The sequence below is a fragment of the Lepus europaeus genome, chromosome 3, assembly GCF_033115175.1.
Source record: "Lepus europaeus isolate LE1 chromosome 3, mLepTim1.pri, whole genome shotgun sequence".
Taxonomy (NCBI): Eukaryota; Metazoa; Chordata; class Mammalia; order Lagomorpha; family Leporidae; genus Lepus; species Lepus europaeus.
This window is the reverse complement of record NC_084829.1, coordinates 44,285,848-44,309,696: the sequence shown is the minus strand read 5'-3', so window position 1 is coordinate 44,309,696 and position 23,849 is coordinate 44,285,848. Positions and strand designations below refer to the sequence as shown.

Below are 23,849 nucleotides of genomic sequence, written 5' to 3'. Positions count from 1 at the left end.
CACATTCCTGACAGAAAAGTAAAATGGTACAAAAACTTTGGAAAACAATCTGGCAGTTTTTCAAAAAGTTAAAACACAGTTACCACAAGATCCAGAATTCTGAGGCCAGTGCTATGGCCAAGCAGGTAAAGCCACCACCTGCAGTGCCGGCATCCCATATGGGTGCTGGTTCGTGTTCCGGCTGCTCCAGCTCTCTGCTGTGACCTGGGAAAGCAGTAGAAGATGGCCCAAGTCCTTGGGTCCCTGTGCCAGAAGAAGCTCCTTGCTACTGGCTTCCGATTGGCTTAGCTCCGGCCATTGTGGCCATTTGGGGAGTGAACCAGCAGATGGAAGACCTCTCTCTCTCCCCCTCCCTCCCTGTCTCTCTCTCTGCCCCTGCAGCTCTGTAACTCTGTAACTCTTTTTTTTTTTTTTTTTTTTTTTATGGCAGTGAGTCTTTATTTTTCATACAGGGTGCCGTTGCAGGTAACCATCAGAGAACACACTATTTTCAAATATACAGAACTGAACAGAAGCATTTCAGCATGCTGCCTCCTCACTGTACACAGAACACTGGTGAACATCTTCAGACACAGGCTAGGCAGTGAAATGGGTTCGCGCCAGCTGCTGATGCCATTGTTGCTATGAGTCACTCAGCAGTGTTATTATAGGCTGTCTTTACTCTGACAGCCTCTGGGCAATTCTACAATGCAGGTCTAGTGAAGGGTGCAAGCAAGCAAGCAAGCAAGAAAGCAGGGGACCGGATGCCACGTGCTGCCTGGAAGGGAAACTGACCGGGAACCTGGCTCTATACTTTTCCCCCAAAGAATTGATACAGCCATCTTAATAGTTTGATATATCAATATATATTCATATCAATATATATTGCCTTTACCATGTATAATTGGCAATCTGCCCAAGTGAAAGTAAATAAAAAACTCTTTAAAAGGACGTGTAAAAATGGAATTAAAGGGGCCGGTGCTTTGGCATAGCAGGTAAAGCCGCCACCTGCAGTGCCAGCATCCCAAATAGGCACTGGTTTGAGTCTCAGCTGCTTCACTTCTGATCCAGCTCTCTGCTATGGCCTGGGAATGCAGTAGAAGATAGCCCAGGCCTTGGGCCCCTGCACCCATGCGGGAGACCTGGAAGAAGCTCCTGGCTTTGGATAGGTGCAGCTCTGGCCACTGCGGCCAGTTGGGGAGTGAACCATTGGATGGAATACCTCCCTCTCTCTCTGCCTCTCCTTCTTTCTCTGTGTAACTCTGACTTTCAAGTAAATGAATAAATCTTTAAAAAAAAAAATCCTAAAAAAAAAAACCTCAGAATTCTACTCCTATGTATAAATATTCAAAAGAAATGAAAAACATATATCTGTGAAAAACACGTGCACAAAGCAGCATTATTCACAGTAGCCAAAAGATACAAATCATCAATGTACATTATCATTCATCAGCTGATGAATGGATAAATAAAATGTGGTAGATTCATACAATGGAGTATTATTCAGCAATAAAAAGGAAAGCTGTACTGGTAAGTGCCACAAAAATGAGACAGACCCCAAAACCATCATGTTAAGTGAAAGAAGCCGGTCACAGATTACATTGAGTCATTCACATGAACCGTATAAACAAGGAAACTCTACAGAGATAAAGTGTATCACTGGTGACCCAGGGCTTGGCAGCTTTGAAGGGAATGAGGAGTGACTGCTAATGGGTACGAGGTTTTCCCTAGATGATGGAAATACTCTAAAACTCACCAGAGTGTTGGCTGTACAACTCCATAAATATACTGGAATAAATGAATGTTGCATGAATTGTCTATAAAAACTGTTTAAAAAGCAATGCAGGCCGGTGCCAGCACACCGGGTTCTAGTCCCGGTCGGGGCGCCGGATTCTGTCCCAGTTGCCCCTCTTCCAGGCCAGCTCTCTGCTGTGGCCCGGGAGTGCAGTGGAGGATGGCCCAAGTGCTTGGGCCCTGCACCCCATGGGAGACCAGGAGAAGCACCTGGCTCCTGCCTTCGGTTCAGCGTGGTGCGCTGGCCGCAGCGCAACGGCCGCGGCGGCCACTGGAGGGTGAACCAACGGCAAAAAGGAAGACCTTTCTCTCTGTCTCTCTCTCACTGTCCACTCTGCCTGTCAAAACAAACAAACAAACAAAGGCAATGCAAAGGATTCCTATTAAATGTTGTTTATATATTACCCTATGATACAACCTTTCCCCAAAACAAAAAGCTTTATTATTTTTCTTAAAATTTTCAAGTGTTACTAATCATCACACTTGGCAAACTTTTTGAAATAGTGAGGAAAAGGAGAAGGGGCAGGTGTTCCTATCTGCCAGTGAAGAGGACATGGGGATGCTGCAGGGCAGGCAAGCACATCCTGCTGTGCTCCACGCTGACACGAAAGCAGTGAGCAAGCACTGTGTGTGTCGGGGAGCACCTCCCAACACCAACACCACGGCAGGGTCACCAGGGCAAGGTGGCTAACGGGAGTCTTACCACACCTACAGTCACTAGCGTCCTCTTTAGTAATAGGTTTATTCTGCGGAAGTGGATCTTGGCCGTATTCTGGGCTGTTGGGACCCTCTCTATTCCCTCTGTAGGTAGTTGGCTTTTCCCTATCTGCTTGAACAGGCTTACTGGACACTTTACCTCGCCTTCAACACTGTGGAAAACATTCCTGATTGGTACTCAAGGGTCCGGGACAATAAATCACAAGATTGATTTTTAAAGCTTCTGAGATGCCGGATATATGACTTATTTACTTGTGAAAGCCCTGTGTCCAAACCTCTTCAAAACCTTGAGTTGGGGTAGGGCGTTTGGTCTAGCAGTTAGGAGACCAGTGTTGCATTTCGGTTTAATTCCTGACTGGCTCCTGATTCCAGCTTCCCACCAATGCAAATAGGCAGCAGGTAACAGCTTCAGTAGTCAGGTCCCTTCCACTCATGTGGGAGACCTGGCATAGTTTAGTCAGGATCATTGCAGGCATTTGAGGAGTAAGCCAGTACATGAAAATTCTAATTAAAAAAACACTTTTTTGTTTTAAAAGCCCTGAGCTGGCTGATAAAATAACCAGTGAGCAATAATTTAGTGAGCTTTTTCATAATATACAATAGCATTTTGTAGGTGTGCATGCACTCTGGCATGTAGACACCCTGGGAACACAAAGATCTATGTCTACCCTGTGCGTTAAGAAGGAGGGAAGCAGTACTACTGGCACCATGCCAAGCTAAGTTTAGAAATGCAAGGAAGTTCTAAATCTTACTGACTACACATCTGATTTCTTTCTAGGATTGTGGGTGATATAAAATTTAAAAATTTAAACGTTATGCTTTACTGACAGTACAAAGAGCTGGTCTCAAAAGCTATAAATTAATGAATACAGGAATTAAGCCATCTAAATACAGAGTCTGCTGATTTTGCTTCTCTACCACAGAGGTGATCTATGCTTTCAGGACTCAGTTTCACAGTTTATCCTGAAAGAAACACAGTCAAATCACTGAGTGATCTCCTTCCTGATTTTAAGGACCATAAACAAAATCAAAGGCTCACTCTGCTATGTGACACCTTACCTGCAGAATTCTGTCCTGGGAAGCTGGTGTTCGTGGTGTTCTAAGAGCAATGCTGTTGTTGGTGACATTATACTCAGACAAGAGAGTACTGGAAGCTGAGTTTGTTATACCAGATTCCTCAGCAGTCTGACGTGCAATTTCACTTGCTTGGCCTACTTTTACAACTTCCTGGAGTTCCGCATCTGAAATCTAAAAGGACATAATTGTTACAGTAAGCAACATCGTAACCAAGAATCAACACAGCTCAAAATGTCCATATTCTAGGAAGAGAAATTATTGAAGCTGTGTGTGAGATGAACACACAGGAATTCCTTGCACTACTCTCCTTTCTTGTGAGGCTCTGAAAATATCCATATTGAAGTTTTAAAAAGCATGGTGAAGGGGCCAGCATTGTGGCACAGTGAGTTAGGCAACCCATATGGTTGCTAGTTTGAGTCCCAACTGCTCCACTCCCGATCCAGCACCATGCAAATGTGCCTGGGAAAGCAGGGGAAGATGGCCCAAGTCCTTGGGCCCCTGCACCTACAGGGAGATCTGGATTCAGCTCCTAGCTCCAGCTCCAGCTTGGCATAGCTCCAGCCATTTGAATGAAAATCAGCAGATGGAAGATCTCTCTCCCTCTCTGTTGCATGCTCACAGTCACTCACTCGCTCTCTTTTTGTATCTCCGCCTTTCAAATAAATAAATCTTAAAATAAAAAGTGTGGTGAAAAAAATCCATGATACTTCCATGCCAAAATTCTTTCAAATCAACATATTAATGTACCAAGAACATAAAATAGGGGCTGGCCTGAATCCCATATAAACACCAGCTACTCCACTACTGACTCAGCTCCCAGCTAATGCACCTAGAAAAGCAGCAGATGGTGGCCCAAGTGCTTGGGCCCCTAACACACACATAGGAGACCTAAATGAAGCTCCTGGCTCCTGGCTGCTGGCTTCCACCTGGCCCACCTGGTAGTTGTAGCCATTTGGGGAATCAACCAGTAGATAGAAGATCGATCTCTCTTTCTCTCTCTCTCTCTCTCTCTCTGTAACTATGACTTTCAAATAAATAAGTAAATCTTAAAAAAAAAAAAAAAAAAAAAAAAATCTTGAAGAAAACATGGGGCCCACGCTGTGGCATAGCCTGCAGTACTGACATCCCATATGGGTGCCAGTTTGAATCCCGGCTGCTCCACTTGCCAATCCAGCTCTCTGTTATGGCCTGGGAAAGCAGTAGAAGATGGCCCAAGTCCTTGGGCCCTTGCACCGGCATGGGAGATCCCGAAGAAGCTCCTGGCTCCTGGCTTCAGCCAGGATCAGCCCAGCTCCAGCCTTTGTGGCCACCTGAGGATTGAACCAGTGGATGGAAGACCTCTCTCTCTCTCTCTGCCTCTACCTCTCTTTAACTCTGCCTTTCAAATAAATAATCTGTTTTTTAAAAAGACATAAAATAATAGCATTTGCACAAAACAATTATCAATATCAGTAGAAAAAAAGATTGAAAGCCAATTAAAATATCATAAAGTTCACTGAGCCACAAATCCTAAGAAAATATAAAAGTGTTATCTTAGTAATTTCAAGGAATACTAAAAAAAAAGGCAAAATTTCAACTTGAGAAATATCACTACTAGAAAAAGCAGCATATGACAAAATTAGTTCATGTCCAAGAATCTTGTGTTGATGCAGACAATAAACTCATTTGAAAAAAGCAGCTCTTCTGATTTCCTAAGTCCTTTCCTATATCCCACTAAACCTGTATGATTCTACAGAGCTGCACTTTTCAAAACAAAACCAGCAGTTACTCAAAGTTCCCATGTTCCTGATCAACTATAATTAAGACAAAAGAATAGAGTATACAACAAACTGAGTAAGAGAATGTTTGTTGTCTCCTCCACAACTCCCACACTGATTATCATATCTATTGTCTCAAAGAGAAGCAAGACATACAAAAGAGTCCATGAGAGAAAGCAGCTTCAAGTTCACAGAGCCAACACACATCTCCAACGACAAAAGAGGATGAAGCCCTAACCTGCTGAAAAGTGGCGAACAGCTGATGGTTACTTAACTGAATCATCACACAAGCAGTTTAAGACCTGATATGACAACCTACACAGAGAACCTGTTGTTTATTCATCATACTGTTGTATCCCAACTTATTTTTATGTGTGAATCACCCCTAAGACTGAATTTCTAAAAAGATTCTAGCACAATTGTGATAGATAGGCCCTTAAACATTTACTGAATAATACAAGATACACATTCACACAATGAAAAACTGCTTTTATGAGATTACCTGAGGTGCAGGAAGTACTAATTTGCTTCTTTTTTTAGTGAATTCAGAAACACCACTAGTTTGAAGAATAGCTGATGGTAAATCAGATTCTTTTTTCCTTTTCAAATGCTGTTTGTCTTTTTTTCTATCTCTTCCCTCTTTTTCACTGTCATGGATCAAGGTAAAGAAGAAGGCATTTGTAAGTTACATATAAGCAGTAACACTAAAAGTCATATATAAATTCCCATACCCTTTGAAAAACAACCCCATTTCTAAGAAAATAACTAAATACAAAGACGAAAACAATACATTTTTTAAGTTTTTCCCTAAACCATTACTTACCTACTATAGTCAAGAAAAATACAAAAATTCAATACAGAATTAAGAAAGCAGGGTACATTAAGTAAATACTAAATATCAAAACATATTAACTATAGAATGATATGCAAAACATTACTTAATGTCAAAAGACTAAAACTATTCACACATTAACATATTTATATAAAAATGTATGACACACAGGAAAAGGATGAAGTGATATGCCAAAAAGGATGAAGGAAATCAAATTAAAACACACTGTAAATTCTGAAATTTCCCTTTGAAGCTGTTACTAAATTGTAATGATTTTTAAAATTCACAGAGGTAGGCATGTGGCCTTGTGGTTAACATGCCAATTAAGTCACCCGCACACCACACCAGAGTACCTGGATTCAATATCCAACTCTGGCTCCTGACTCCAGCTTCCTGCTAATACAGACCCTGGAAGGGAGCAGTAAGGGCCCAGGTAATTGGGTACCTGACACACACGTGGGAGATTTGATTGAGTTCCCAACTCCTGACTTCAGCCAGGGCTAGCCCTAGTTGCTGTGGACATTGGAAAATGAACCAGCAGATAGGAACTCTATGTCTTCTATTTCTCAAACTGTGTGTGTATGTGTGTGTGTGAGTATATGTCTGCCTCTCAAATAAATATTAAGAATAAATATATAGGGGGCCGGTGCCACGGCTCACTAGGCTAATCCTCTGCCTGCGGTGCCGGCATCCCATATGGGCACCGGGTTCTAGTCCTGGTTGCTCCTCTTCCAGTCCAGCTCTCTGCTGTGGCCCAGGAGGGCAGTGGAGGATGGCCCAAGTGCTTGGGCCCTTGCACCCGCATGGGAAAACAGGAAGAAGCACCTGGCTCCTGGCTTCAGATTGGCACAGTGCCAACCACAGTGCCATTTGGAGGGTGAACCAACGGAAAGAAGACCTTTCTCTCTGTCTCTGTCTATAACTCTACCTGTCAAATAAAAAAAAATTTTTTAAATAAATAAATTCACACATTTTTAAAAGGGTTATAACTATTTGAAAGGCAGAGAGACAGAAAGAACCTCCCATCTACTGGTTCACTCCTCAAATGCCTGCTGAAGCCAGGAGTCAGGAACTTAATCAGAATCTCCCACATGAGTGGCAAGCACCCAGACACTTGAGCCATCACCTGCTTGCTGTCTCCCAGGGTGCACACTAGGAACTGGAAGTGGAGCCAGACCTTGAACCCAGACACTATAATACACAGCACAGCGGCGTCCCAAGCAGTGGCTTAACCACTACTCCAAACGTTTGCCCCAAAAAAGGATTTTGAGCACTGAGAAATGACACTCAAAGGACAATAGAAAGCCTACAGCTAGGGGAAGGTGATCTTTCAAACCTCCAATACCTCCTTGTCTTCTCTCAAATGTCTTTCTTTCCCTCCACTGGCCTATTACTTCCAAATGACCCATTTTCCTCTCTAATCTCTTTATTTGTAAAGCCTATCTCAGCAAGGTCCTGATTTGATAAGTAAATAAAAGGGCGTATATCCAAGAAAACTGTTTTACAGTGACTTGTATCTGGTTAGTAACAATTCGTGTCAACAGAAATAGAAAGGCATCAAAGAACAGAAAACTAAAAGAATCCTTAATGATAATAAAATGTTCACCCCACAATACTCACATATAAGATTAAAAGAAGTTCTAAAAAACTCTGACAATAAGAGGCTGGCACCGTGGCTTAACAGGCTAATCCTCTGCCCTGCGGCGCCGGCACACCAGGTTCTAGTCCCGGTTGGGGCGCCGGATTCTATCCCAGTTGCCCCTCTTCCAGGCCAGCTCTCTGCTATGGCCCGGGAGTGCAGTGGAGGATGGCCCAAGTCCTTGGGCCCTGCACCCACATGGGAGACCAGGAGAAGTACCTAACTCCTGGCTTCGGATCAGCACCATGCGCCGGCTGCAGCGGCCACTGGGGGTTAACCAACGGCAAAAAGGAAGACCTTTCTCTCTGTCTCTCTCTCTCACTATCCACTCTGCCTGTCAAAAAAAAAAAAAGAAAGAAAGAAAGAAAAATCCTCTGCACCATAAATCCTCTACAAAATTAATATGCCTATCTATCTCTATCAAGTGAAAATATTCAAGGATGTACTGGTAACTTTTTTTCCTTTTAATTTTAATAAAAACAGGGCAAAATTTTCAACTAGTAAAGATCCCTCTTACCAAAAAAAGAAACCACCAGACTAGATTTTGATGACAGATTCCTAAGGCTATTAGTGAAACAACTGATCTACTCCAAACACGCATACATGGTAAGATGTGACTCAGTGAGTAAACAGCCACTCAGAGCCAAGCACTACAATTCAAGAGCCGCAAACAGCATTCAGTGCTAAAAAGAGGACCACCAAGGCCACCTTTTCTCAGAAAGGTGAATCCATAATAAAGCAGACGAAGACCACACTCTGCTAAATAATAAAAATCTGGCTCTGATAAAAACAATAGCTGGTCCTTCAGAAAATTCTTCCTATATCTTTCCATTTTCCAAGTCAGAAAGGCAACTCACGATCTCAGCTCTCCATCCAGATCCTGCTGTCTTAATTTCCTGAAATCAGCATCAAGGGTCTGGTAGTTTTCCTCGGAAGTGTCGTAAAAACCAAGGGCAGGCTTTTTTTCAAATGGGATTTCAGCATTATAATCAACTCCTCTCTTCTTCTTTCTTTTCTTCTGAATTTCTATGCCAGCTGCTCGAAGTTCTCTTCTTTTCTGGAGGGCAGCAAGACGCCTAAACAAAGTGAATACAAAATCACCTTGAAAATCACATACCATGGGCAGGGAGATTTGATCAACAGAGTTCAGAAAACCAGCTGGCTATTTAGGAAAGAAATATCTCCTTAAATCCTCACCTCACACCATCCTAAAATAAATTCCAGTTTTGGTTTAAAGGTATACAACATAAGCATATACAGTATAATACAAAAAGAAAAACAAGAAAGAACTATGATAAGATTTATCATCTCTAGATAGGAATGTACTTTGTAATTAAATAAATGGCAAGAAAAGATTAACAGCTATGAGATTTAAATTCTGTAACTTTGTAGCACTGTAAAAAAAATCCTAAAATGAAATTAAAAGACAAACAGGAAAAGTACAATTAATATTAGAAATGCTTAAATAGAGTCCATGCAAAGCTTTTCATTTATTTTATTTATTTATTTTTTTTAATGCACTCCAGGGCAAATGTTTGGTTTAGCAGGTAAGATTCTGCATTGGGGGGTCCAGCATTGCATCACAGCAGGTTAAGCCACCACTTGTGATGCAACCATTCCATATCAGAGTGCTGGCTAAAGTCCCAGCTGCTTGTTTCCAACCCAGTTTCCTGCTAATATACCTGGGAACACAGCAGGGAATGCTCCCACAGTAAGCTAAGGCTCTGCCTGCAGCACCAGTATCCTATACTGGTGCCACTTCAAGTCCCAGCTGCTCTATTTCCGACCCAGCTCTCTGCTATAGCTTGGGAAAGCAGTGGAAGATGGTCCAATGTGGGAGACCCAGAAGAAACTCCTGGCTCCTGGCTTCAGATTGGCTCAGCTCTGGTGGTTGCGGCCATTTGGCAAGTGAGCCAGCAGACAGAAGACCTTTCTTTCTCTGCCTCTATGTAACTCTGCCTTTCAAGGCGAAATTCATTTAATTTTTACTCTTCTTTATATTTTCCCATGCCTCAATGGTGAGAAACATTATTCACAATATTAAAAGAGGGAGACAAGTTACAATAAAGTATATAGAAGTGCTGACATCCCATATGGGTGCTTGTTTGAGTCCCGGCTGCTCCACTTCCCATCCAGCTCCCTGCTATTGTGCCTGGGAAAGCAGCAAAGGACAGCCCCAGTGCTTGGGCCCTACTACCCACATGGGAGATGGAGATGGAGTTCTGAGCTCCTGGCTCCTCCCTGGACCTGCCCTGGCTGCTGCGGCCATTTGAGGAGTAAACTAGCAGGTGGGAGATCTCTGTTTCTCCCTGTAACTTTGCATTTCAAATAAATAAATAAATCTTTTTTTTTTTTACAATAAAACTTCAAAAATGACATGAAAACTTCAAGAAAAGGACTCAACGAGTGATTTCAAACTAGAAGAAAGGTGAAGACAGATCAGTAATGATTATTGCAACCCAAAGAAAAAGGAAAACAAGAAGAAATATAAACAGCACCTCAAGTATATGTGGAACACCTTTAAATGTACCAACACATCTAACAGGAGAACCCAAAAAAGAGCAAAATAAAATATTCAAAGATATCATCACAGAAAAGTCTCCAAATTTTTTGAAATGCATCAATCTTTACATCCAGGAAGCTCAAGGAAGTCCAAGACAAAGAAATCCACAGATAAATCATTAAAATTGCTGAGGGCCAAAGACAAAGAGAAAATCTTGAAAGCAGTAAGGCAAAAATGATTCAACACTTATAAGTGAACCCTCAATAAGTTCAACAGCTAACTTCAAACTTATTGTATGATCGAACTTTGTATAAATGTTAGTGGAACGGGTCTTCAAAAAGTTCATGGAAATGTGTACTGTGAGAAAACTGCATGAATTTCAAAATAAACAATTTTTTAAATTTTATTTATCAATGAACTTTTTGAAGTACTCTCATATACATAAATGCATATCTATTTCAAAATGCTGAAAAAATTTCATTCTTTAAATGAAAAAAAAAAGACTTAAAACTATACTAGAAGGCTTTTAAATATAATGCTCTGTGACTATAACCAAGTCATGAAGCATTGTGTCAACCATGTCCCAAATAAAAGTATCAAAAGTACTTTTATCAACAAAAATGCTTTGAGTAATAAAACAGATCTATAATTTAACAGCTCCTTTAAGTAAAGAATCCTGCACTGCACATTGCATCCAGCCAAGATGTATGTATGACACAACTTATAAACACATGTAGATTCTACAAGAAAGCCTACTAGAAATTGTAGGGCGAATTAAAATCTGCAAATATGGGGTCTGTGTTGTGGTGCAGTGAGTTAAGCTACCACCTGCAATGCTGGCATCCCAAGCACCAGTTAAGAGTACTGGCTGCTCTACTTCCAATCCAGCTGCCTGCTAATGTGCCTGGGAAAGCAGAGAAAGTTAGCCCAAGATGTCACCCATGTGGGAGATTTGGACTCTTGGCTTTGGCCTGGCCTAATACTGACCATCTCAGCCATCTGAGGAGTGAACCACCAGATGGAAGATCCGTATCTCTCTCTCTGTCACCCTGTATTTAAATCATTCAATGCTAGCCACACTTAGAAATTTTTTACATATGTATTTGCTGTATCTCTTGGCACAAACCACATGGGTGAAAGGCTCTGAAAATCTAGTCCTCAAACAACCCTGGCGCAAATGGAAAAGTAAATTCTTTTAAACCTTACGTTACTTAACCCTAAATTGTATACAGAACAGACTGAGTAGTAAACTTAGCACTTCCTCCTGGTTTCTGTCTTCTACCCCAAGTCAGTCACAGTCCCATCAAAAGTATCTATTCTAGCCTGATGATTGGCCAATTATGCCAACAACCATCCTCAGACTGAATGAATCCTCCATCCCAGGATCTGGCACTTTTAAGTCATTACTGGGGGAACTATCAACACAATGCTACCCATCAGGTCCAGAAGCACTTTCCAGCCAGCTTGGGGAGCACAAAAAACACTAATGCCTAAATCTCAGATGTAATAAGTTATTATACAGTTCAAATTTTTCCCTTTATTGACTTCATTCTGGGCTAACACGGATGAGATCAACCATGAATTTAACCACAAGGAAGAAAAGGTAAAGTGGAGAAAATCCTGGTGCTTAATATATACTCATTTTTCAAATGACAATTTCTATGACCATAAAATTTGGTTCAAAGTTCATTAGTTCTCTCTGCTCATTTGAAATTCCTGTCTCACAGCCAGTGCCTGCCCAATAATAACTAGGAAGAGTAACTAACTAGCAGTCATCCTAAAGTCGCATGGTCTTGTGTGTCCTCCAGAACAACCCAACATACCTGGTACACTGGGCATCACTTCTGTGATGTCTTATAAAATTTTGTAAAGATGTATTTTTTTCTATAACTGCTCTGAAATGGTGAGGGAAAAAAGTACAAGACTTTTTCAAAGTAATAAAGCAGCTAAGGAATATTAGCAAAATGGGAACCGGATAATTCCAATTATTATTTATCCAACAAGGTTGATAAATCACACAGGTTTGTCAGGCCTACAGATACAGACACTAATCACTGAACATGGATGGAGACAATCATACCTTGCTTCTTCCAGCTGTTTTTCTCTTGCTTTCCTCTTGGCCTTCTTTCCCTGAGTATTAGCTAAGCGAGCTCTGGCTTCAGAGAGCATCTCAAGTTCATCTGCAAAAATAAAAAGAAGAAAAACTTAGTTCTTTCCTAACAGACATACAGTAATGCTTAAAATGAGAAAAAAAAAAAATTGAATAGCACAATAAAAGTAGCTTGAGTTTTGAGGCCCGAGAAACAGGTTAAAAACCAGGCTACTATTGCTAACACTGTGACCTTACTCATTTATTTACTGTCCCTGACCAAGTTCCCCTATGAGACTGGAATAATTCCTACTTCACAGGGATGTGAAAAAGCACTAAGTAAAATGAAACATGTAAAGCACACAGTAAGTATTTATTACATGGTAGCTCTAATTACCATATCCTTCATTATCATCAACAGGCAGAGTACAAATTATGAAATATTATAAAAATTAGTTAATTAGGGAGAATTGCTCATCTTCATTAAAAATTTTTTTTCTTAGAACTATTTCTCTCCTCCAGCACATCTTCCACCGTTCTCCAGAACAGAGTAATAAATGCCACTACTGGCCGGCACTGTGGCTCAATAGGCTAATCCTCCGCCTTGCGGCACCAGCACACCGGGTTCTAGTCCCGGTCAGGGCGCCGGATTCTGTCCCGGTTGCCCCTCTTCCAGGCCAGCTCTCTGCTGCGGCCCAGGAGTGCAATGGAGGATGGCCCAAGTGCTTGGGCCCTGCACCCCATGGGAGACCAAGAGAAGCACCTGGCTCCTGCCTTCAGATCAGTGTGGTGCACCGGCCGCAGCGCGCGGGCCGCGGCGGTCATTGGAGGGTGAACCAACGGCAAAGGAAGACCTTTCTCTCTGTCTCTCTCACTTACCACTCTGCCTGTCAAAAAAAAAAAAAAAAAAAAAAAAAAGCCATTACTAATGCCTTAGAGCAACTCCTATCCAGTGAAATCACATGAACTTTCAAATAACCCACATTCTAGTATCATTGGTCTCCCTTGCCTCCCAGCTATACCCAACCCCCTTCTCATCTCCAGATGTACAGAGTCACTATCTGCAGGGTAGGACTTGGTACACATATTTGCAAAAGTTCCACAAGGGGCCAGGGTTGTGGTGACGTGGGTAAAGCTGCCACCTGCAATACCAGCATCCCATATGGGCACCAGTTCGTGTCTCTGCTGCTCCACTTCTGATCCAATTCCCTGCTAATAGCCTGGGAAAAGCAGTGGAAGATGCTAGGCCAAAGTGTCTGGGCCCCTGTCACCTACATAGGAAACCTGAGTGAAGAAGCTCCTGGTCCTGGCTCCAGCATGGTTTAGCTCTGATCGCTGCAACCTTCTGGGGAATGAACCAGTGGTCAGCAGATCTTTCTATGTCCCTATCTCTCTGTAATTCTGCCTTTCAAATAAATCAATCAATCATTAAAAAAAAAAAAGATAAAAAGATGTTCCCCAAGTAGCAATGATGCAGCCAATCTACCCAGTGTTCCTTTGGGAAACACCACCTTCAAACACTTTTAAAACTCAACAAATAACCATTTACTGTTCACAACAACCATGAGAGGGAAAGCGGGTGTTAGATTCTCTAGCTGACAGGAAAGGATACCATGACTCAGAAAGATTATGACTTGCCTAAAGTCAAATAGCTAGTCAGTGGTAGACACAGGTCTAAAATCCAATTCCTCTGAGTCTTGGTTCAGTGCCTCCTGGAATCATTAAGTCTCTATTAGAGTTCAGCAACGCTGCCATCTCAGAGATTAAATGACCATCAAAGAAGTAGTTAACAGGAGAACTGAGATCTGATATCCTGACTTGTTACCTCTGTGGAAGGGGAATGAGAAACAAAACTCAAGGGCTCACTCTAGCCTCCAGTAAATGTGCCCAGTGGCATTACACTGTTTCATTTATCAAATGAATTAGAGAAGGAAGATAAGGGAGCACTGTCCAAAATATTCTGTAACAGGAATGACTGGACACACTTAGATACTTGAAGTAACAACTGATAATGTGGACTCAAAAAGTCAGGGTTCAAAAAGGAGCTAAAAAGTTGAAAAAAGAGGCCTGAGGAGTTTACAGTAACCAAAGAAGCAAACTCTTCAGAAGCATATATTTACCTTCATCCATATCAATTGGATCAGGCCGTGCTGGTTTTGTTTCTGGATTTGGGTCTATTTCTCCAGGTTTAAGTTTTCGTGGATCATCTGTTGTTTCCTCCTCATTGTCTCTTTGGGCAGTTTTATCCCTACAAAAAAGCCCATATAAGTCAGTTACACTATCAAACTATTTGGTATGACAATTATCAGATTTCCTAACTCTTGGTATTCTATTTTTTCACCAAAAAAACACTGGATACTAACAAGATAAAGCATATCTAGTGTTGCTTCATCTGAAATACATGATATTGAAATCTTCTACTTTCATTGAGTGCTTTCATTCTCTATGAAATAACTCTTAAGCACAAATACACAGCCATACTAATACAAACCCTATTAACAAAGAATCAAATGCTTCATCCAATATTTAATTTGCCCAGATTTTCTATTATGAACACATAGGACTTATAAGTTTTGTTTTTTTTAATTATTTTAAAAAGTATGTAACGTGCCAGAGGAACCCAAAACAGCAGACTTTGAGGACTGGGTGTCAGATGAGGAGAAGGTACACGTAGCTGCTAAATTCATCACTCATGCATCCCCAGGGGAATTTAACAAAGTATGCAATGATGTCTGGCTGCTACTTAATAATGACAATCTCTTCAGGGAAGGGACAGCACATGCATTTGCCCAATATAACAGGGATCAGTTCATACCTGTGAAGACAGAAGGATACGAAGATGAAGCCTTTTTTTTTTTTTTAAAGATTTTATTTATTTATTTGACAGGTATAGTTACAGACAGTGAGAGAAAGTTTGACAGGTAGAGTTACAGTGAGAGAGACAGAAAGGCCTTCCTCTGTTGGTTCACTCCCCAAATGGCCACAACGGCCAGAGCTACGCCGATCTGAAGCCAGGAGCCACATACTTCTTTTCTGGTCTCCCATGCGGGTGCAGGGGCCCAAGCACTTGGGCCATCCTCCACTGCCTTCCCGGGCCACAGCAGAGAGCTGGACTGGAAGAGGAGCAACCGGGACTAGAACCTGGCGCCCATAGGGGATGCCGGTGCCTCAGGTGGAGGATTAACCTAGTGCACTACAGTGCCAGCCCCAAAGAAGATCAGGTCTTAATTACAGAGAACAATGACCTGGGTGATAGAAGATTTTTAGATCCAAGAAACAAAATTTCCTTTAAGTTTGACCACTCACAGAAAGAAGCAACAGGTCCCCAGTCATAGGAAGTAGCTAAAGGTTTGAAGTCTTGGAGAGAATCCTGTGATAGTGCTTTAAGAGCCTATGTAAAAGATCATTCTTCCAACAGCTTCTGTACTGTGTATGCTAAAACTATGGACGGGCAACAGACTATTACTGCATGTACTGACAACCACCAGTTTCAGTCTAAAAACCTCTGGAATGGTTGCTGGAGATCAGAGTGGAAATTCACCATCACACCACCCACAACCCAAGTGGCTGGAGTGTTCAAGATTCAGGTTCGCTAAAGAAGATGGCAATGCTCAGCTGGTTAGTCATAAATCTGTACCAGATTCAGTAATTGTGTCAAATTAAGTCCAAACCACAGAAAATGAGTATCAGACTAACCAGGGAAAACTATCAAACCATGTCTGACGCCACACTCAAGACCTTACACTAGCAACTTCCAGTTACCTGCACCAAAACTGACTAGAACAAGATGCTCAGCCAAGATGGGCAAAGAAATGCAGAATGCTTAAAAGCTGACTGTTAAGATTCTTCAGTATGCAGAACGAAAGGATTCAACATGCGGTCTTATAAGCGATTTATAACCAAGAGTGATATCTTGCTAGGGCTTTCAAAGTTAACAGGTTTTAAAGTACTGTTGAAAACTATAGCATTGCCTTGATTTCTTTTGTGTTCTCTACCTTGTAATTTTCTGTTATCACTGAATTTACTCGTAAATCTTTTTTTCTTACATTTAATGTTAGAGAGAGAAATCTATCCTGAAATCATTTAATGTTCAGAAAATTTTCTTAGCCACAAAGACCCATTACTGATGTAACAGATAATATCTTCAGTACTTTTTAACCCCTGTCCTTCAAAGCACTTCTGGTACTTTGGTGGTTTTTACTGATCCACCAACAGCTAAAGAGGCTATGCTACAAACTACAGTTAAATGGCAGACACATTCATTCTCCTCCTAACCTCTTTGATCATTTATGACATCCCATAATGGTAGTTCAAAAGTTTTAACTGGGGCTTTTCAGATTCTCTTTGAGGAGCAAAGGAGGTTTTCTGGAACTCCCACTATAGCCAGCTTCTCTGCAGAACTTGCTTTTAAATCCAAAGACTTGAACCACATTCCCTGCACACAAACATGTGTGCTTTTCTCCCTTCTCTCACTGTATCCTTTCCGCCTAGTACTGCTGTAGTTATAGACTGTTTAGAACAGTTTTACCCATTTATGTTTTTTTTTTAATTCAAGAACTGCTGACCTACTGTGGATATAACAGAGTATAAAACTTGAAAACTGCAGTTGCTAAAGGAATTATAATTACTTTGTCGCAGAACTGTGCTATAAGCAAATAAATCAACTGTGTAAATCACAAACACAAAAAGTGAACCAAAGTGAAAAGGATAACTGTCAAGCAGTATCTTTCTACTGTAATCTTAAATAAAACAGAATAGTAGTGATTTCTTCTAAATAGGATTTATTACTTGTTTCAAATTACTTTTCCTCAGTCCTGCCTGCCAAGAACGCGAATCTAAGTATGATACAGCAACCCTTCCCAGGCATATTGGCAGGTATGTGTGTGATCTCAGAATACACAAGTGATACAATAACGATATGACAACTGAAAATGGTAGATTCATTTGCATTGTTTACACTTCTATGATCAGGCCTTAAGGAAATGTCCATGTTTTAAGAAACTCAGTAGTGTCTTCCTACTTGTCTCCAAATGTATGTTTAAAAAAAAAAAAGGGGGGGGGGGTGTTTGCTCTTCAGAGTTGTTTTTGCTCAGAAATACAGTCAAGCAGGAGTCTGTCTCCAAGTGACCTGGTGAGCTGTGTAAAAACTCTTGTTTATTTCAAACAAAAGATATTTGTATTTTTTGCTACTCTTACTATCCATCCATACCACACTATCTTCTGTATAGGTAGTCCAACAGAAATACACCTGTTTTGTCTTAAAAAACAAAACAAAATAAAATAAAAAGTATAAATAGACTACAAAATTCTGACCAATCATATGAGATTTGGAATATATGCTTTAGATTTTTGGTCTTTTCATCTGTAATGAAAAGTTTAAAGACAGGTAATGCTAAAGATTTGTTCAGCTCATTCATCATTCAGCACATACAGATATTTCATATCACTTCTGGAGATTCACTTACAGGAGAAATTCATAGTGTTCCAAACACTGGGCCGCCGTTCTTCCGATGATTGGAGCAATGGTTCTCCACTGGGTTGGCATCAACTTAGCCAAGTGCAAGAGTTTTTCCTCTTCTTCTCTGGACCATTCTGTTTTCTTAATGCTTGGATCCAGCCACTCATACCTATAAAAAGATATCTAATCACTCACCTAGTACAAATATCCAATTTATACATTAAATATATGCCTTCTAATGTCTGAAAAACACGGGCTCTCATCCTTCAATTACTACAGCTACTCTTTGTGAAAACATAATACTGTTTGGTTAAACTTAAACTATTCAGTAGGCCCATCTCACTACATTCTACTATATTTTAATTATGTAAGTAATGCTTTAAGAACTTGACTGAAAATGATCTTGTGCCTTCTTTCTCAACTATCAATTTTTATTTTATTAGAGATTTTGAAGTTACCTGGGAGTAAGACAATACCACTTCATATTTTTTATGTGCTTCTAATTTTCACAGTACTTTCTCATGGTTTGATTCTCACAACACCTTGGCTTGCTTCTTTCAGCATCTGATCTTTGCTAGATGTTTCTCAACTTCATATGCTTTCATCCGGTATTTTTAAATTTAGGTAAAACTATTATGGCATCCTTTATCTTTCTTAAAGCGCCATCCAACCTATCTTTTCCAGATGGTCTGCTTAGCTGGATGAGAGGTTGGCAGACACAATGTAAATCCTACCATAGAGTGGACCAGGAGCTTTGTGTCGCTAACAGAAACAAATCAGAAGCCTTTTTGCAGTGTGAGAATCATCTTCCTCTTTGGAGTTCAAGCCCTGCATTCTGATCTTTACCCCGTGCAGATGCCTGAAAAATCAGATCACTCTTGTACAACCCAAGAATGTTCACACTACCAGATGGGTTGGGACTGATACCAAGAACACAATAAGTAAATAGTTTAATGTGTCCTTTGATTTAAAATGTGACACCATAGGTGTAGTATTGGCTTATTTTATATTCTATGGTAGTAAATATAAACTCTTTCAATTCTGCTATAAAGAATCTCAACTACTATGAGCTTGCCTGAAAATTAACCATTCTTTATTATTTATTTCTTGGAGGAAGTTGAAAGAACCACTTTATACATTTTTGGAACACAATCTATTTGTTTATAAGTGAGGCCCATCTGTCTCTAAAAGTAGATCTTTATGCTCCACAAAGCACTCTCAAATACATTTTCTCATTTAGATGGGGCCTCACACTTCATCAGTTAGTGCCAAGTGTTATCATCCTTAATTGGGAGGAAACAGGGGCAGGGAACAGAGGACAAAAAAATGCCTAAGATCACCTAAGAAGCAAATGACAGTCTTAAATCCAGATTTCCATCTCTTACTCCATACTCTGTTATATCACAATGCCTGCTTTCTTTGATATGTTCCAAAGAATGAACATTTTCCTCACATAATTAAGGTAATTTTGTTTTCCACTTATTCTTTGTTACATACCATCTGGCTTTGCACTGCTTTGCTGATTTTCTATGCAGCAGTGAGGCAATTCTAGACCACTGGTTTTTCCCATATTTCATTACCGCTGCTTTCAGAATTTCATCCTAAAAAGCCAAAGAAAAAGAGTACATTCAATCAAAAATTTCAAGTGAGGAAAGACAAAATCTAAATTAGCTCTGAGAGGGTTGCTACAGGGAAACATACACACACACACACACACACGTTTAAAAAAAAAAAAAAAACTACAGGAGCAGGTGTTTAGCCTAGCAGGTAACATGCACCCCACATCTGAGCACCTGAGTTCAATCCCAGCTCTGGCTCCCGACTCCATTTTCTTGCCACTACAGACCCCAGGAGGCAGTGGTGATGGTTCAAGCAACTGAGTTCCTGTCAATCACATGGGAGACCTGGATGGTGTTTTCATCTCCTGGCTCTGGCACTCACCCAGCCCAAGCCACTGTGGGCATCTGGGGAATCAATCAGTGAATGGGAGCTCGTAATTTGTCTCTCAAGTAAAAAGTAGTAATAAATTGAGACTGCCGCTGTGGCCCACCAGGTCAAAGCCCCACTTACGACACCAGCACACCACAAATCATCCCATATTGGAGTAATGGTTTAAATCCCCTACTGTGGGGCCGGTGCTGTGGCATAGTAGGTTAAGTCTCTGCCTGTAGTGCTGGCATCACATATTGGCGCCAGTTCATGTCCCAGCTGCTCCTCTACCAACCCAGCTCTCTGCTTATGGCCTTGGAAAGTAGTGGAAGATAGCCCAAGTGCTTGGGCCCCCCTAACCGCATGGGAGACCCAGAAGAAGCTCCTGGCTCCTGATCAATCAGCTCAGTTCTGGCTGTTGCAGCTATTTGCAGAGTGAACCAGCAGATGGAAGACCTTTCTCTCTGTCTGTAACTCTACCCCTCAAATAAACAAACCTTAAAAAAAAAAAAAATCGCCAGCTGTTCCACGTCCAGTCCAGCTTCTTGTTAATGAGCCTGGGAAAGCAGCGGATGAAGGCTCAAGTACCTGGGTCTCTGCCATCCATGTGGGAGATCTGGATGGAGTTCTTAGCTCTTGGCTTCATCATGATCCAGCCCTGGCTGTTATGATCATTTGAAGAATGAACCAGTGAATGGAAGATCTCCGTCACTCCACTTTTCAGACATAAGTGGCCAGCATTGTGGCGTATCAGATTAAGCCTCTATTTGTAATGCTGGAATCTTGTGTCTTGGAGCATCAGTTCGGGTCCCACCTTCTCCACTTCTAATCCAGCACCCTGCTAAATGTACCTCGGGAGGCAGTGCAAGACAGCCCCAGCGCTTGGGCCCCTGCCACCCACATGGGAGACCTAGATGGCGTTCCTGGCTCCTGGCCTAGCCCTAATCATTTGGGGAGTGAACCAGCGAATGGAAGATCTCTTCTCCCTGCCACCTCCCTACCCCCATTGCTCTTTCAAATAAATAAAAAATAAATCTTTAAAATAAATATTTCAAATGGTATTTAAGAAATAAGAATTTTTAAATGCACAAAAAACCTCATTGACCATAATGATAAACAGTAAGCAACCAGCAAAATTCAATAAATTAAGAAATCCCTTAGGACATCTTACTGTTCCTTAAACACACACCCAATTGTGTGTAGGAACAGCCACCTCTGAGCAATCCTACTTTCGGACAGAGATTAACAAAAAGTATTCTCCAATATGTGGCTGTCATTTTCTTCAAGCAGGTACAGCTCATGCATTTATACCTTCATTCAGAAAACACTTCCTGAACACTTGCCTTGCACCAGGTCTTGTGTACTTCGGGGTAAGAGAATCAAATAGGACAACATCCAGGCCTCAAAAAGCAAGTTGGGACTCAGATGAAACCATTCTCCAATTCACACTTCCTGCCTCCAGTGTAAGCACGGCCAGCCCCATCCGCCCCACCACGACCCAAGAATCCACATCTCAGGTTAGACCATATCTCAGTTCTAACCTGAGATTCAAATATTTCTCTCCGCACACCCCTCCCAAGTCATCTCTCTCTCCAGTCTCCCCCAGACTCTAGATACTATTTCACCAGGGCTGCCATCCAAACACGGAATGTACCAACCCCAGAGCAGCCTGGCAAGCCAAGCCACTGGAGCCGAGGACGATGGAGCCAGATGTGAATGCACTGGAGACATTTCACTTGCAGGCTCTGTTCCACACCCAACTGTGGAAATCTGTCGGCAGATTTGACCATAGCACAGGAATCCTGCTACTACTTGATTTTTTTTACGGGTCTCTCCCTCACAAGTCAACTCCTCTCTAATTCAAACAGCCTAGTTCCCTCAGCGCAAGGGAGGGAACTTGCACTGCCTTCATTTGTCACGTGGTGCTGCACCTCTAACACTTAGATCACAACTTCAACCGAGTATACACTGCAGCTACGTACCCGCGTACCCGCCTAGATGCATTCCACAAAGATCTGCCAAGCAACCTACTACTTCATGCTGGCTACTCTCCTGGGCTCCAGGAAGAGCAGGACCTGTTCCCCACCCCACCCCAGTGCTGTCTGGTGAGGTAAGAGGTGCCTAGCACTTGCTGAAAGGCTACTGTGTTCCCGACTGTTCCAAATGTCCCAAATGTGGCAGCTCACTTAATCCCCACAGAAACACGAGGAATCTAAGGCTTGGAGAAATGGAGAAACTTGCCAGCATCACTCCCAAGGCTGTGACACTGGCAAAAGTCAAAGCAAGCCGACAACAAAGGGATGACAGGCACCGTGGGCCCACAGGGGGGTGCTACCAGCGCTCACAGGCTGAGCAGGCAAAGATTTGGCCACCAAGGGCTTCTGAACCAGGTCAGGAGGATGCCAAAGCGGGTCGAGGATACCGCCAGGAGGCACAGATGTAATAAAAAGGCACGAGATAAGCTCAGAAACGGATCGGTCCACGGCACTCGCCACGAAACGCACTCCAATCTCATTTCTGTCTTGCTCCCTTTCTACTGCTCTCCGGCTCTCGGATGGCACGATCCACTACGACGCTACCCGCGGCAGTCTGTCCTATCTGGCTTCCCGCCACGCCAAGGCGGAGAGACGGGAAGCTAAGAGAGAGACAGGCCTTGGCATCTGTCGGGAGAGCGCGCAGGCTGTGCCTGGCTGACGGATAACCCGACGGACGCAGGCAGAAACGGGCGCCGAGAACTCGGTATGCAAGCTGCTTTCCCTCTCTGCAAGAAGTCAGCGAAAAAACAAAGTTGTGGCCGCACCAAGTTCTTCAGTTTTGGGGTGCCAGAGGCAGCCGCGAGCTGGGGGTGGGGGGGTGGGTAGCGTCCCGGAAGATCACCTCTCCTGGATGTCCCACCCCTCCTGCCACCCAGCGGGGACCTCGGGGACAGGGGGCCGGGGCGGCGCGGCCTCGAGTCAACAAATGTTCGCGAAGGGCCTAACAAGTGCCTGACGGTGAGCTCGGAGCCGAGCCGCCGGTCCTTGGGGCGCTCGCGTCACCCCTGGCGGGGAACCGCGCCGATGCGCCGAGGGTCGCCGGCCCCGGCGCTGCGCGGCCCAGCCCGCCCCACGCAGACCCCGCAGGGCATCGTCGTCCGCTCCCCGGCCCCCCGCGCGCGCGTGCGCACAAGCTGCCGGAGGGGGCGGAGGGCAGCGGACGGCGGGAAAAGAGACTCACCTCGGTATTTCTCCACACGCCGCCCTTGATCATAATTCGAGGCATCTTGGCGACAGGTGGTCTCGGCAAGCGGCCGAGAGGAGCTTCAGAAAAGTAGTAACGGCGCTTCGGTCACGGGACCCAGAGCCGCCACTTCCTCCAAGCGCGACCTTCTGCTTTGAAGAGATCTGCGCAGGCGCAAGGAGGTGGCGGGCGGGGGGGGGGCGGTGGCAGAATAGCAAGTCTCGCGATATCTCGGGAGGCTGAAAGGCTTAGAAGTGCCTTCTCAAAGCTCTAGTGTACAGACTGACAGAAAACCGTCAAACTGCTGTGGCCGAAGCGCCGCGCGCCGCGCGCATGTCCAAGTCAGGCTGGAGGAAGCCATGGCTCTCGCGAGACATCCGCAGCGGCGGCCGGCCCGGCGTCGTGACGTCACTCGGCGGTGGGGGTGCAGACGGGTTGTGTGTGGCCTTGCAGAGTAGCCGGTCCGAAGAGAGCGTTGCGATCTAGCGCGTTATTGAGCGTTGCGCTAGTAGAGGACGCAGGAGGAGGAGAACAGCTGATCTGCGGCTCGGTTTCCCAACCTGTAATACAGAGTAGTAATAATAGTCCCCCCCCCCCAGAGGGAGTCTGCCGAGAACTGAGATCCCCCGCGGAGTACAGACCTGACAGACGACGGTTCCCAAACCGCGCCGCTGCGACTCCGAGGGGGCCAGCGCCTACACCCACCCCCGGGGAGGGGGCACGGCTGTCCCGGAAGCCCCCACCCATGTCCCCTCAGCGCTTTTCGTCCATCGCCGTTCAGTCTGTGTGAATTAATGACAAAGAGCATTATGGGCGCTGGAACTAAGGGAGACGGACTGGAGTTGGGCCGGAATCT

The 23,849-nt window shown here is 43.2% G+C and overlaps 1 protein-coding gene and 1 pseudogene across 1 annotated transcript in view; one reads left to right on the top strand and one right to left on the bottom strand.

The window, feature by feature from the left end:
- The window catches only part of CDC5L (cell division cycle 5 like), a 53,421-nt gene extending 30,243 nt beyond the window's left edge, over positions 1-23,178 (bottom strand). Inside the window, exons 1-8 of the mRNA XM_062186202.1 lie at positions 22,991-23,178; positions 19,343-19,446; positions 17,853-18,014; positions 14,508-14,635; positions 12,379-12,478; positions 8,653-8,871; positions 5,827-5,971; positions 3,550-3,738 (exon numbers count right to left, since the gene is read on the bottom strand). Coding sequence (XP_062042186.1) covers positions 3,550-3,738; positions 5,827-5,971; positions 8,653-8,871; positions 12,379-12,478; positions 14,508-14,635; positions 17,853-18,014; positions 19,343-19,446; positions 22,991-23,035 — 1,092 coding nt within the window. The 5' untranslated portion in view covers positions 23,036-23,178. The remainder of the gene's footprint in view (positions 1-3,549; positions 3,739-5,826; positions 5,972-8,652; positions 8,872-12,378; positions 12,479-14,507; positions 14,636-17,852; positions 18,015-19,342; positions 19,447-22,990) is intronic.
- Positions 14,989-16,214, top strand: LOC133756342 (F-actin-capping protein subunit alpha-1-like; annotated as a pseudogene).
- Positions 23,179-23,849: the final 671 nt, after the last annotated feature.